The following is a 15,180-nucleotide window of genomic DNA, read 5'->3' on the forward strand; positions in this document are numbered from 1 at the left end:
GACGAAACCAAAGAATCTTGATGAACTCTGGGAGGCATGTAAGACTGCTTTCTTTGCTATTCCTGATGACTTCATCAATAAATTGTATGAATCATTGCCGAACCGCATGGGATGCAGTCCTTCAAGCTCATGGAAGTCATACAATATATTAGATATGGATCTCACAGCACCACTACTTAATTCACTGAAGTTATGCAACATATTTTAGTATTTGAAGCAAATTATTTGTTCAATTTTCACATTACTCTCTGTAGGCGACAAAACTTTTGTCTTGCCAAAATCTGACCTTTCTGTGTTCATTAAATGATCAATCTTTCTTCAGTGAAGCAAATTTATTTTGGTATATTAAACATAATTTGGGAGGGTTTTTGCTTTCATATGAGCCATTTCTAAAACCAATGGATTAATTAAAAGTCAGGTTATAAACTGTTGTTTCTACAAAATGGATAAGTGACAAGACTTTTGTCAGGGACTGTAGATCTCTGGTCACACAGCACAACCAATACAACTTTTAAAGAACACAGGTCTTTATTCTGTGACACTGAGTATTTGAAAATCAAATACTATCTAGGTTAGTTGAAGAAAGCACAATTCCAGTCAAGCAACATCCCTGAGAAGAGACCACCTGTCAGACAGTCAATGCATTCATTAATACTTTCTGCATGTCTGGGAAAAGTCAAATATCTATGATGAGTGAAAGAAAACACAATATGTCCAGAAAGGTTTAGTGTTCAGGAATTCTCAAAATGCCTGGCAATATAAAGTGAAATATAAACAGGTACCAGTATTTGTTTCAATTGAGAGGAAAAAGTTATGGAATTTGAGATGTGTCATAAATGAAAGAGACGTTTTTATCTTATTTTAGAACAGTTGCTTTCATAGAATAATCTGTTACTAGGCCGTGCGAATTGTGCACTATCGCCTCCTGCTGGGTGGAGTTCAAACGGATTATAGATATTTCAGGTCAAATTCTTCCTAATAAATATTTCTTCTTGTAACCAAGCGTTGGGTCTTAATAAACTGTTGTGCCGCTTTCAGCACATCTAGGCCTACACCTTCATAGTACTTCGTATCACTCTACCATATCTCTGATGATCATACAGCTCAAACAGAGAAGACAATGTAATAGTAACATTTAACAAACATGTTATCAGCTCTTTATTTTGCTATACTGAGTATTTGGAAAAGTACAATCTCTAGGTTAGTTGAACATAGCATTCATTTTGCAACACTAATCCAACATCATAAAGCTTTACAGTTTGGAAATTCACAACTTCTACTGGAGATAAAAAGCTTAAATTAAGTCAAAAGTCAAAAGTCAAAAGTCACTTTATTGTCCCATCACTGGGAAATTTGTTTTGGGCTTACACCCCACAGCAGCCAACAAAGAGCAACAGACAATACAGAATGATAAAAACACAAACAGAAGGCAGCCCTGATTAAGACAAGAGTGGAAATAAAACAATAAGCAAGATATGTTTACATTCATCTGGTGCAGTTTAAAAGTTTAACAGAAACGGGAATAAAATAATTTTTAAATCTATTTAATCTAGAGCGGGGGACTCTGAACCTCCTCCCAGAGGGCAGCAGTTCATACTCTGCATGTAGGACATGGGAGGGATTCATGAGAATTCTATTAGCCTGTCTGAGAGTAGCCTGTTCAAAAATAGACTGCAGGGATGAGTGGTCTTTCACCCCTATGATCTTCCATGCAGTCTGTATCAGTCGGACCAGTTTGGACCTTAGTTGAACAGATAGGTTACCAAACCAAGATGTAATGCCGTATCTGATGAGACTGATGAAATTAAGCAAACATTGCAAGAGAGGAGAGCACTATGAGCAGTCAATAAATGCATGTTATCCATTCTTTCATACTTTCTGCATTCTGGCATTGTAACTGCCAATGGCCCCTGGTCCTAGAATAGATTACTTTTTCTTGCTATGACTGAAGGATAGATGGTTCACTTACTATGACAAATGTATTTGTTGTAAGTTTCTTTGGATAAAGGCGTCTGCTAAATGTCAAAAATGTAAATGTAATGTTTCTGCATGTCTGGAAAAAGTCCACTCTCTAAGATCCTAGTTGAAGAAAGCACTATACATCTGTTTAGGTTACTTTTCAGGAATTCAATAAATTATTTGTCAATACAAGAATGAAGATGATTATATAACAGTTGCTCTCATGTGAATCCTCATGTGTGTATTCCTATTTCCATTCTGAGTGAATCCTTTGCCACAGATGTGGCAGCGATACGGTTTCTCCCCAGTGTGGGTCCTCGTATGCGCTTCCAGACTGCTACGTTGAGTGAATCCTCTGCCACAGTCATCACAGCGATGAGGTTTCTCCCCTGTGTGAATCCTCATATGCACTTTCATATCAGTTCGAGTGACAAAACATTTGCCACAATCAGAGCAACAATGTGGCTTCTCTCTTGTGTGGATTCTCAAGTGAGTACTAAGGTTTTCACTTCGATTGAATACTTTTCCACAAATATTGCAGCTGAATGGTTTCTCCCCGGTGTGAGTCCTCATATGCACTTCCATATGAACATTTCTGGCAAAATATTTACCACAAATATGACAAGCCTTTGCTCCTATGTGAGTTAGCATGTGATTGATCATACTTTCTGTGGACTCAAAGTGTTTTCCACACACACCACAAAGATGCTCTTCCTCATTTGAATGCACTTCTACATGTTTCAATAAAGAAGCCATAGAGTTAAATGTCTTTTCACATACTTTACAACAACAAGGAGCATGACTGGATCGTTCTGATATGTTGTAGTCCTCTTCGTCAAGTTCGAATGTGATCTGTTCACTTGAGGTACTTGGCAGAGAGTGTCCTATGTTTTCTTCACTTTGGGTTTGGTAAGGGTGTGAGGACTGAGTTGGGTTTTGATCATTATGGTCACTTTTAACACAAGCAGGAGTGAATGTGAACTCTATGGTATCTGCGTCAAGCCCTTGAAGAGGCTCTTCCTCCTGACTGATCCTGAGATTATCATCTTCCTCTTTTATCAGTGGGGGCTCTGGGTCCTCCTGTCCCATACCTAGGCTCCATTCCTGCTCACAGTGGTGCTTCTCATGGGGAACCCCCTCCTCCACTTTCACAATAACATTGACCGGCTGGGGGTCTGGATGTAAAGAATCAACCAAAGCTTTATTATCACAACATATAAGCTGGTGATTAATTTGACCGATTAACATTGCTAAAATAACCTCAACTGAAAGTGAATGGACAAACACAGATGTGTATGTGTTTTATTGACATACAAACCTGCTCGTATCTCAGGAGCCGCTTCCAGGAGCCTTCGTAGACGCTCGTTCTCCCCCTTTGCACGAGAAACTTCGTCCTGGTACTCCGCTATCGTTTCTTCAACTGCCCCGAATATCTCCTCGGCAGCTGCTGTTAAACGCTCGTTGAGAAACACTCTCAACAAAAGTATCTTAGACATTATGGGGGCACTTAAACTCGACGGGAAGTAGTTTTTTTAGTTTTTGTGGCTAGCTGCTGTTTGTTTACTAGTAAACCACTTCCGGGTCACGAACTTTTCTTCATATTACGGATTTCTGGTAGACTGGACGTCGCCTGCCACCTGCAGGTTTTCCCAGAGAACACTACCTAATTTAAATAACAGTTCTCACAAAATGTAAGTCACCTGACGTGAACCTTCATTCGTTACGTGACGTGAACCTAAAAAAAAGCTGCTCCCACAAAACATACATCTAAACATCATGACTATCAAGTCATCACGATTTTCTCATGTATAGGCCAACCCTTAAGAGAAACTTTGCAGACCACCAATCTCTTTGTAAAGCTGGCACAAAGGCTTCCATTGTTACGGCCTAAATCAAGCGGTCAAATGTGGCTGCACCCCAGAACAGACGGACACAGAGACTAGGGTAATAACAAAGGATATTTATTAAAGGGGTTAGGCAGAGAATGGTCGTAGGGCAAGCGGGGGTCAGGCAGGGGGAGTAGTCGGCAGGCAGGCAGGGGGTTAGGCAGGAGGGGTAGTCGGCAGGCAGGCAGGGGCTTAGGCAGGAGGGGGTAGTCGTTAGGCAGGCAGGGGCTTAGGCAGGAGGAGTAGTCGTTAGGCAGGCAGGGGCTTAGGCAGGAGGAGTAGTCGTTAGGCAGGCAGGGGCTTAGGCAGGAGGGGGTAGTCGTTAGGCAGGCAGGGGCTTAGGCAGGAGGGAGTAGTCGTTAGGCAGGCAGGGGCTTAGGCAGGAGGAGTAGTCGTTAGGCAGGCAGGGGCTTAGGCAGGAGGGGGTAGTCGTTAGGCAGGGGCTTAGGCAGGAGGGAGTAGTCGTTAGGCAGGCAGGGGCTTAGGCAGGAGGAGTAGTCGTTAGGCAGGCAGGAGGGGGTAGTCGTTAGGCAGGCAGGGGCTTAGGCAGGAGGGGGTAGTCGTTAGGCAGGCAGGGGCTTAGGCAGGAGGGGGTAGTCGTTAGGCAGGCAGGGGCTTAGGCAGGAGGGAGTAGTCGTTAGGCAGGCAGGGGCTTAGGCAGGAGGAGTAGTCGTTAGGCAGGCAGGAGGGTAGGCAGGGCAGGCAGGCAGGAGTGGACTGGTGGAGGAGAGAAAACAAACAACGGTGAGAAAAATAATAAAACAACTGAGAAAAATAAACAAGTCTAATTTCGGATATATAATACACTGGGGGGACAAACGAGGGCGCGAGACGACTAACCACATGGGATCAGATTGATCAAGCCTCAGACGGCAGGTTGTGGGGCTTTTATGCTGCTGGTCTCTCCTCCTGAGATTGTAAACACCTGCTGGAGCCGGCGCAGCTGTCTCAGATTGGGCCTGATTGGTCTCAACGAGCGGTGCCGAGGTGGGAACGAGTGGAGCCGAAGCGGGATCCACAACATCCATAACACACTTTGACACAAGCTTATCTTTAAAAGTTGTACACTGTGTCTTAAAAATACCTTAGTTGCCTTCCTGGTTCAGACAACCTATTCATACTGGTTGGATTATGATCAAACGTTTGTTTTTCCAACAGGCAGGAAGGATCATGCTGTGCTCTGGGAAAATGTTTTGTTCACAAACAACTGTATTTGTCTGCTCCAAATGGGTCACCTGAACAGTGTCAAAGTTCACCACTTTATGGGGAGCCATAGTCTAGACTAGAGCATAACAACTTGACCTCTCACACAAAAACTCCAGTATCTGCTTTTTTACTGCTCTTGTGCAAGCTATGTCATGTGCGAGTTATGTCATCCCATTGGTTTAGTACAGTGAAAACTCACTGTATGTTACTTATGGCAACTCTCTAAAGTGAATAACCTTACTAATAAAGATCCTACTATAACTTGGCATTTTAGGTACATGTGTAGGTCTAATTCAGTATTGTATGTAGTCTAACAGCGTGGTATAGCATTGTCTTAAAAATACTACTCGGATATTAAATATGCTGAGCAAGCAAGTCCTAATTACCGTAAGAGTTGGCAATTTGACTTCTTGTTACATCATCAAAGCAGGTACGGATATAGGATGTACTCCCTCATTAAATACATTAACAAATAATAATAAAAACAAATAATAATAAAAACAAATAATAATAATAAAATTAAAATAAATCTTCAGTAGCCTATTGCAATACGTATATTTGACATACTTTAGCTCAGTCTGTCTATCCAGCCAGTAGTATTCAAAGACAGAGACTTGTGATAAATGTTCCGTCATTAAAAAATGTAAACGTAATGGGTGTGGACTGGAAGGAAGGGCGTATAATGACCTACTTCCAACGTACAAAAGTCAGTCAAATACAATAGCCTATCATCATGCGCTTCAGGGGGTCACTCAGATGTGAATAAAGTCGGATCACATTGATAAAGGCTAGTATTGAAACCTTACTGTTTTGACTCAGTTTGTTACAGCCCTGCCGCAAAAACATCGTAGGTAAGAATATGATTTTGATCATGATTTGTAACCCATTTGTGAGTGTATGAGATCCAGACTACGTAGACTAGTACTAAACGAGTGTTGTACCAAGGAAGCTTGATTGGGGCACTTTTTGGGGAATGACAATTCACACCTTTGATTTGGATGCCACTATGTAATTGTTACCGTGTAATCCTACCCCACTCATTATTTAGGCAACACTTTGTGTTTCTTATCTTGAAATGTTTAGTAAAACAAAAACTCTCTGACCACGTATAAGCCTATAGCAAGGTGAAAATGTCACATTTGCACATCAGATTAATAAAATAATAGGAACACATTAATAAACACATGTGTACAGATCTAATCGTTAGCCATGCGTCTGACAACTGCAACGCAATACGTGAGAAGGTTTGCGCGCTCCTGTGAGAAGTTACTCAAGGATTTGCGCGCCCGCGTTTGAATACCGGCTTAAGCCGGTCTATGAGCTCTCAGATTGGGCAGGACACCGCAGACAAAGATGGGGATAACCAGAAAGGCAGACGAGATACCAAGAATGAAATAATCGCCGGTCTTATTAGGATTCTCCTTTTATTTAACATACGGATTATTTAACCTTATGGTTATTTAACCATTAATAATCCGGTATATATCGGACACGGAAGAGTTAATGTTAGGCAATAGGGACACCATGAACTACGGACAGTAGCCTACATTAGATCTGAAATAGAAATGACAGTCTAACAATTTGACATCGATTTGATTACTATTTTATCACTTTCCCGGGTGAATTGATCTTCGTTCATTTGGTAAGTCTAACGTCGGTAACTTTAATCAGCTGCCGCATCGAATACTTTCCCAGTTGCAATGTCATGTGCCTAGTGCTGACTCAGTAGGCAATAGAGTAAACCCATCTGATAGGATTGCGTAGCCTACATCATTGTTAGTCATTAAATGTATTTATTTATAGTCCAAATAAATAAATATAGGCTATTTCCTACCGCAATTAAATACTAAATATCATAGGCTACCTAACTGAAAACGATCGGCTTTCCGTTGTCGTGATCTTTAGGCTATCTTGTGTAATTGTGTTGGGCAAGCGTCCATGTGCTTGGGCATGCGTCATGTACGATGATAAGTCTATGAGTGGGACACTTGTAAAGGGCCCATGTCTGAATACACAGCAATGTAGAAGAAAACCCGCAGAAGTTGACATCATCTAGTTCTGCACTGCACTGCACTGCACTGCGGACAGCTAGGGTGTCGATGGAATTCTGCATAGAAAGTTGGTACCCAAATAAATACTTTTGTAAATTAAAATGGTTCCACTGTATCCCAAACATCTTTCGCCTCACAAAGTTGCACATATCGCGTCCACATGATGTCCAACGTAGGGGAAAGGTCAATGAAGGGTGCCACGTGGAGTCATTTAACATTTAAATCGCCCTTTCCATATACGTCATTATTTAGAAGGGTTTGCCATGACTTCACTACGTATTTTCCTTTATCAGAGGAATCGATCACATCACATGAGAGACCCTCCCAGGAATAGCTCGAGAACCCTTTTCTGTCATGTAGCCTTGATCGGGAATAACACACAGCTCAGAGACTGCTGTTTATTTACACATAATAAGTCTTTGATTTATACATACACATATCTACATTGACAATGACTATTTTCTACTGTACTAATAAATAAAACGCTCAATCTGAGTTCTGCTGGTTGTACCCCTATAAGAAATCGTTTTTTAATCGATTCATTCATTCCATATGGTGATAAACCCATTCCCCTGGGTTGCAACTGAGGCAGAGCCCTCAGTGGTCCTGTTGTAAAATTGCACTGTACATCAGAAAATGTAGGCTATATTAGAATAGGAGAAGGCTCTGGGCTTTGTTCAGGTAGTTGCTCAGGGTCACTGTTACATCATCAACCGTTCCCTGGTAACAGCTTGGAGAGGAGGCACAACAGACCCCGAGAGAAAAGGAAAGAGAGGAACTATAGACCCAGAGAGAAGGAAAAAGGGAGGAGGTACTGTATACCCAGGGAGAAAGAGAAGTACAAATTGGAGGAGAGAAAAGGGGAGCAGGTCTAGTCTCTAGCGTTGTCATGATGACGCAGGTGGCCATGGTATTTGTGTTGTCAATGGCAGGTGAGCTGTTTTTCCAGTTATGTTCCCAGCTGGCCACTTTCCCTTTCGTCTCAAGGTGAAGGTCTCCCTATCTCTCAATGGAGAGAGTCTCAAGTAAAGTAGTTAGTTAGGCTTACAACTTTATATAGTTACATTCCCTCACCTACCACACCTTCACACTTCTACACATATTTAGCTTTACAGTAACATTGTCTTGCCGGCTTGTGTTGTTTCCTTACCCATAGAGAATAAAATAACCATCCAGCCCAGGTCTTGTGTTGTGTGGAAGTTCATGATATTGTAAAACCCTTTGTTGTTATCTTATTCTTAAGCAGACTACCTTGAAAAGATAACTTATCTCCAGTTCTTATGTTTTGCACACAGTGTGCTCTCGGGAAAGGCCCAGAACAGGTCAGCAGCATCACAACACCAGTCTGGCTGGATGGAGTGGTAGATTAGATGGCCTTATTTACAGTTCAACCGTTAGAGCAGGCAGTATTGCATAGAGATTGGTGTGAAACTTAGTTTATGTGTGTTTTTTTGTGATCAAATGTTTCTTTATTATCTTTTAAAACACACATAATAACAAAACAAGACAACAAGGCCACATCCTGCAACCAACGCCCCCAACAACCCATACAACCACACCACAACACACAAATTACAATATAGCTATCTAGGTATTAGGGACATACTGTACATTACAAGTCGGGACCCAAAACAAAAAAAGAAAGTAAATCAAATAACCCCCACCCACCCACCCCAGGGACCAGAGGACAACAGTCAATTACAATTGTGATAACCTACACTCAACTCAAAAGATTTTTAAGATCGACAGCTGTGGATATCCACAAATTAATATTTGCCTCTTTAGCTTAGTTTATGTGTGTTGAGTCTCTCACTGACCCTGGTCTCTACACCTCTGCCCCCCAGGTCCTCAGGTCCAGCCATGAAGGGTTTAAAGTCCCAGGTCGGAGGCTGCTTGGGGCCGTGTGTGTACCCGGAGGTGCCGGATGGTGACTGGGGCTGGGCAGTGGTTGTGGCCTTCTTCCTGGTGGAGGTGTTCACCTACGGAACCATCAAGAGCATGGGGGTTTTCCTCCAGGATCTGATGGACCAGTTCGGGGAGAGTAACAGCCGCGTCTCCTGGGTTATCTCCATCTGCGTCTTCGTCCTCACCTTCACAGGTCAGTAGTCTGAGAGAGCTTTGAGGAGGTGATACAAGGAAGTTATACAAGAGTTGTACTTGTGTTATAACTTAGTTATGCAGGTACATACTGGAACATGAATTAAGGATCAGGATTGAACCGTTACCTGATAGATACTATACTGGTCCACTTGTAGTTAAATTACAACATTTAAGCCAGTAGACCAGTCTACTGAACCAGTAGATTAATTCAGAGTTCACAAGGTGTAGCAACCCAGCACCCCAGTGTAGCAAGACAGAGATACTGAGAAGAGTGTAAAGACACACACACACACACACACACACACACACACACACACACACACACACACACACACACACACACTTAAAGCTCTCTAAACTCAACAAACCTCTAAATCTCTCATCCACTGTAGCCTCATCAGTGGGTTTGTGAAGGGAGAGCACAATACCAGACCTTATTTTGCTCTCCAGTTCTTGTCAGGTTCCAACCAGTTTTGCCCCACAGCTGTGGATTAACTGATAAGTCTCCATTGGGCTGTGTTGGTACTACGTCTATGGCCAGATCTAGTGGAGCCAGAAATCCATTAAGCCTTTAGAAATCATTAAAAAATCTAAAAGCAAATTATATTTCGGTTGATTGTATTCGATTGTATGTTACTTGTAACTTAAGATCCCTTCTCGGTTCTCCTCAGCCCCGCTGTCCACGGTGTTGAGTAATCGTTTTGGCTACCGTCCAGTTGTAATGGTGGGGGGCATACTGATCAGCTTGGGTACCATCTCTTCCGCCTTCACCTCCTCCATTAACGAGATGTACATCACTATCGGAGTTGTCTCAGGTACCTACATCTACTACAAACATTCTCCCCCACACACACACACACACACACACACACACACACACACACACACACACACACACACACACACACACACACACACACACACACAGACACACACACACACACACACACACACACACACACAGACACACACACACACACACCTGTATTCACATAAGTTGGGTGTAAACTTCACTGTCTTGAGTTTATAGAATAAACAGAACAGAAAGTGACACAACAGAGAAATTGGAGGAGAAAAAAAACGACAATTATGAAAAAATAATTTCCCTTTCAGATCTCAGTACCTCTTCTTTCACAGAATGAAGCACTGATAGCTCTCCCACTACAAAAATAACAACCATTTCCTACCCTTAAAAAACAACCTCTGATTCCTTTCCCCTTCTCTCTCTCTCTCCTTTCTTTCTGTTTTTAAATGTGTTTTCTTTCCAGCGGATGCCACGGCAACAAGCCTGAGCCTGACTTGGCCTCGCCTCCTCCGGCCTCTGACCTGACATCTTGACCCTTGACATTTGAGTTCGCTGCTGTGTACATACAGACTGTGGAGGCCAGTGGCTGTCATGTCCTCCCTTGTTTCCTATGTCTTTGCAGGCCTGGGCTATTGCCTCTCCTTCCTCCCCACTGTCACCATCCTTGCCCAGTACTTCTCCCGTCGACGCTCACTCGTCACCGCCATGGCCTCCTCCGGAGAGTCCTTCGCCATGTTTGCCTTTGCCCCAGGTGAGGCTGGCGAGTTGCGGTATTATAATTAGTAGATTGATAGAGCATTCCCATCCAAGGCAACATTCAGCGGTGGGTGGACCGGTTTGCCATACTGGGTGTACCTTTTTTGGCACATACTTACCTTGACTGAGGGATTGGTTGGCTTAGGGATTGATCATCGTTTTTGTTCTTAGTAAAAGGGAGTTATAGTTAGTCTAAAATAGTTCTGCTTATATTGTGATAGTATAGGAATAGGTTTACACTCAGTGCATTTGGTGCATCTTTGCAAAGAGCTCAAATGTTTCATGGCATCCCTTTATTGTGCATATTGTTAGTGTCTCTTAACTGTTTTTTTTTGTGAATCTTCAAATCTGCTTCCACTTACCGTTTAGTGCTATTACACATCCTGCCATAAATACTTTTATACCTGCCCTAAATACTGTATATTATACCTGCCCTAAATACTCTATATTATACCTGCCCTAAATACTGTATATTATACCTGCTCTAAATACTCTATATTATACCTCCCCCTGCAGCCTTCACCGCTCTGAAGAAGAAAGTGGGCTGGCGCTACTGTTTTGTCGTCATAGGTATCCTGCAAGCCTCCATAATTGGCTGCGGGGTTCTGCTTCGTCCAATCATCATCAAGCCCAATACTGAGGAGGCAGAGGCTGAATCAGAGAACAAACCGCCCTCCCCAAAACAGCTGCAGACTGTCTATGACATGGAGAATGAGCAAACCCAAACGTCCATCAGCTCTGAGGGGTCTGGGGACTCTGGGGTCACCTCTCTATCCGCCTCCAGGGCAGACCTCCGGGCAGCGGCAGAGACCAAGGCCCTTATGGAGCCGGAGGAGAAGAGTAAACAGGACCATGACCATGGACCACAATCCGCCCCTCTAACCCCACTGAACCGACCCTCAGCTGGGGAGGAGGAGCATGCTGAGGGGGGTCCTCTCCAGCCCTCCAAACCAAAACTCCTGGACTTCTCAGTTTTGAAGGACGAAGCTTTTATCTGCTACTCTCTCTTCGGCCTGTTCGCCACCCTCGGTTTCTTCGCTCCGCCACTTTACATCATCGAGCTCAGCAAGACCCGTGGCGTGGATCCCAACGTAGCCCCCTACATGCTCTCCATAATGGCAGTGGCCGAGGTGTGCGGTCGCCTCTCTATAGGGGTGGTGCTGAACACGGTGCGCATTCGGAAGACCCGGGTGCTGCTAGGATGTGTAGTCCTCCTGTGCCTGGTACTGGTGGCCTTTACCCTGGTGTGGGAGTTTTGGGGACTAGCAGTGTGCTGTGCGTTTTATGGGTTCTTCATGGGAACCGTGGGCTCCACGCACATACCCATGCTGGCGGAGGAGGACGTGGTGGGCATTGAAAGGATGCCCTCATCCGTGGGAGTCTACGTGTTTATCCAGAGCTTTGCTGGCCTGGCTGGACCACCGCTGGGAGGTAAGGGACCTTTGCTATCTCTCTTGATTTCTCTTTGCCTCTTGAAATCATTCTTTGTTCCTTTTCTCTCTATGTTTCTGTCTGTATCTCCCTCTGCCTCCTTAGTCTGTCTCTCGTGAAAGCAACCTATGCACTATGAAGACATTTGACTCATTAGGTGTCTCTGATGATGTCTGTCTAATGTGTTTCTGTGCAGGCTTGTTGGTGGACAGGACTCAGAACTATGGTGCTGCCTTCTACTCGTGTGCAGTGGGCATGGGGCTGGGCGCCTTCTTCCTGGCACTGGTGGGTCCTGCCAAGTCTGGTCTGTGTCATCGAGGGAAGAGAAAACAAGAGGAACAGAAGAAAGGAGGAGAGGAGGAGGAGAAGCTTTCTCAGGACAGTGGTACAGCAGACTTCTTGGAAATAGAACTGGCACAGGAGACCAGTCCGGCCAAGCAGACTCCACAGCAGGAGACCAATGCAGTCTGAGCATGGTCAAAGAGTACACAACCACAACCACAACTGCTGGCTAATACCACCTCACCAAGGACTCACAGCTGGTCAACATGGGGTTGAAAAAACAACAACAAATAAGAAACTAAACATACTTAAAACACACTGGTGAGATACTGTGCCCTACACACACACAGACACACACACACCAGTGATGTGCGGTAAGGTCAATGGTTGGGGAGGCACTGGCTATCAGAGCCAGATTAACACACATATGAACTCGACAGAGGTAGCTTAAATTTACCATTCAATTGGCTGGTTGCACAATACTATAGGTGACTGTATATTTCATATCAGCATTCTTTACACACGCATACAGGTAACGTACATATTCGATTCACGTTTTATAGGCAGATGCAGGTCCACTATTCATACTCATTAAACACAAATTAAATTATATATATTGCATGGTCTTATCTTTACTTGTAAATGAAGTAGGCCTAAATATCCTAAAAAACATATCTATGTTTTTGTAGCACTGGACGTTTTTTTTAGCTAGAGCTACCTAACGTGGAGGGACAGCGAGCGTCAATCATGTGGGCTCAATACACACCCCTCAGTGAGGCAGATTGTAGCAGACACACATTTATTGGCCACACAGTTTCTGAGGGGTTGTGCAATCAGGTGACTCTGAGCTTGTTGCTGCTGCACCTCTCTTCTCTCCCTGTATTTGCGATTTTGACTATAAAGAATTATTGGAATCATCAGAATTGACATTTATAACACAAATCATTGGACAAATCGTAATATATATATATATATATATATATTTCTTTTTACTTTTCGTAACAGCTATTTTCATTCATTGGAGTATGACTGGTAAGGCTCTGCCTCCCCTGCCTCCCCTGACCGCACAATCCTAACACACACACACACACACACACACACACACACACACACACACACACACACACACACACAGACATAGTTGATGCCAAAAGCCTGATTGTTAAAGTCTAAGAACCCTGTCATATTTTGTTTTGTATAGTAATCTGTAATGTCAGTCTCAGGAAAGACTGGAGGTAGTAATATAGCTCTTGTTAAATAAACCCAATGTAGCAGGGTAGGTCTTGTTAAATGAACAAATTTCATCAAGAATCTTGATACATTTACTTTACAGTGCAGTGTTTCTTTTTTTAATTTGTAGACAGGATGTCAAAGAGAGACACATAAGAACGGACCAACGTCAGCCTCTCTTCTTTAGGCCAGTAAATGGGCATATGTAAGGCTTACTCAGATCAAACAAACACACACACACACACACACACACACACACACAACATGGGCACATCTTGAATGCCTTGGCTTTGTATCTCGCTGCACAGCTATATTTTGACTTACTTTTAGAATTATGGTTCAGTTCAGAAGAGATTGAAATGCACTAGTTTGTGTTAGTCAAATCTGACGATGGAGACATGCAAAGGTATAGACTATTTCAGAATAGTCTCCTTCCCAGGCACTTCCACCCAAATGGGACATGTACTGTAGTGTCATACAATCTAATAGTAAATCATGGAAGGTGGTCTGTCTATCTTGCTGTAGTAAACTCTCACATGCTGTACACTGCACTATGAACTCATCAAAGACTAGTTTGTACACTGAATAGATACTTGCCTCTGTTAGTCTCGTGACCTAGTGTTACGAGGAAACATCTGGCTTCATGATACTACTGGTTTGTTGGGTTTACAGTTTTCCACAACAAGAATGTTTTTGTTGTTGTTTGTTTTTTTATGATGTACTTTGTTGGTTCAGATCTCTCAGTTGCATTCACTGGGCAATGCATGGTGCAGGTAACACTTGTTGTGTGTTTCATTCTTTGACCAGAATGTCTGTACTAATTGTTAATGGCTTTGTGTGAAGGCATCTGCTAAATGACCACATTTATATTTGTTGTTGATATAGTGTATTGTGATGTAAAAGTACCAAATAATGATCAATCAATCAACTTTGTATTTATAAAACAAATATTTTTCAAATGCATTTGCCAAAAATCAGCAACCTGACAAACAATTCCTAAGTGGGAAGAGAAGAGGAGATAAGGATCATGTGCTCCTCTGGCTGAACCACCTTCCTCTTCACTCCCCTTCCCCCCCCAAAGACCCTCACCCAGCCCCTCTCTACACAGACCACCCATAATGCTGTTTGCTGTCTTTCAGACCTCACCATGACTTGAACTTTTTTTTTAATATGAATCATATTAAGTAGTGTAGGTGGGTTTTTCTGATTTTTTGGGGGCATCTTACTTATTTTTTTTACTTTTTAAAAATGATAACAACATGTCTATGCCTATAAATGCTGCAATGCTCACTGCTGATCATGTTTTTTAATTGACTGAAATAATACATTTCTTTTGAAAGAGTTTGTTAAGTGTGTGAAAGAAGGATGTGTGTGTGTGTGTGTGTGTGTGTGTGTGTGTGTGTGTGTGTGAGAGAGAGAGAGAGAGAGAGAGATACAAAAAAGAGAAATGGAAATAGTCTGCATATATGCGTGT

General features: G+C 42.9%; 2 protein-coding genes across 2 annotated transcripts; one reads left to right on the forward strand and one right to left on the reverse strand.

Moving 5' to 3' along the window:
* Window positions 1–465: 465 nt before the first annotated feature.
* On the reverse strand, window positions 466–3,455 carry LOC308150586 (uncharacterized protein; the record flags this gene model as incomplete). The annotated part of the gene is made up of 3 exons (XM_080523401.1): window positions 466–482; window positions 2,829–3,134; window positions 3,278–3,455. 3 exons carry the CDS (start codon window positions 3,453–3,455, stop codon window positions 466–468), a joined length of 501 nt encoding a protein of 166 aa, XP_080379527.1.
* Window positions 3,456–6,516: 3,061 nt separating this feature from the next.
* slc16a6b (solute carrier family 16 member 6b) lies at window positions 6,517–13,214 on the forward strand. Its single transcript, XM_080524748.1, has 6 exons — window positions 6,517–6,693; window positions 8,947–9,200; window positions 9,874–10,017; window positions 10,630–10,758; window positions 11,280–12,194; window positions 12,391–13,214. Exons 2-6 carry the CDS (start codon window positions 8,963–8,965, stop codon window positions 12,663–12,665), a joined length of 1,701 nt encoding a protein of 566 aa, XP_080380874.1. The 5' UTR covers window positions 6,517–6,693; window positions 8,947–8,962; the 3' UTR covers window positions 12,666–13,214.
* The last annotated feature ends 1,966 nt before the right edge of the window (window positions 13,215–15,180 follow it).

Source organism: Nansenia antarctica (genome assembly GCF_963989245.1).
Source record: "Nansenia antarctica genome assembly, chromosome: 2".
Classification (NCBI taxonomy): Eukaryota; Metazoa; Chordata; class Actinopteri; order Argentiniformes; family Microstomatidae; genus Nansenia; species Nansenia antarctica.

Bases quoted from the DNA above. Each gene is read 5' to 3' on its own strand.
- slc16a6b (XM_080524748.1), top strand. From the start codon at position 8,963: ATGAAGGGTTTAAAGTCCCAGGTCGGAGGCTGCTTGGGGCCGTGTGTG. The intron at 9,201-9,873 runs GTCAGTAGTCTG...GGTTCTCCTCAG, and splicing joins CTTCGTCCTCACCTTCACAG to CCCCGCTGTCCACGGTGTTG. The intron at 10,759-11,279 runs GTGAGGCTGGCG...CTCCCCCTGCAG, and splicing joins CATGTTTGCCTTTGCCCCAG to CCTTCACCGCTCTGAAGAAG.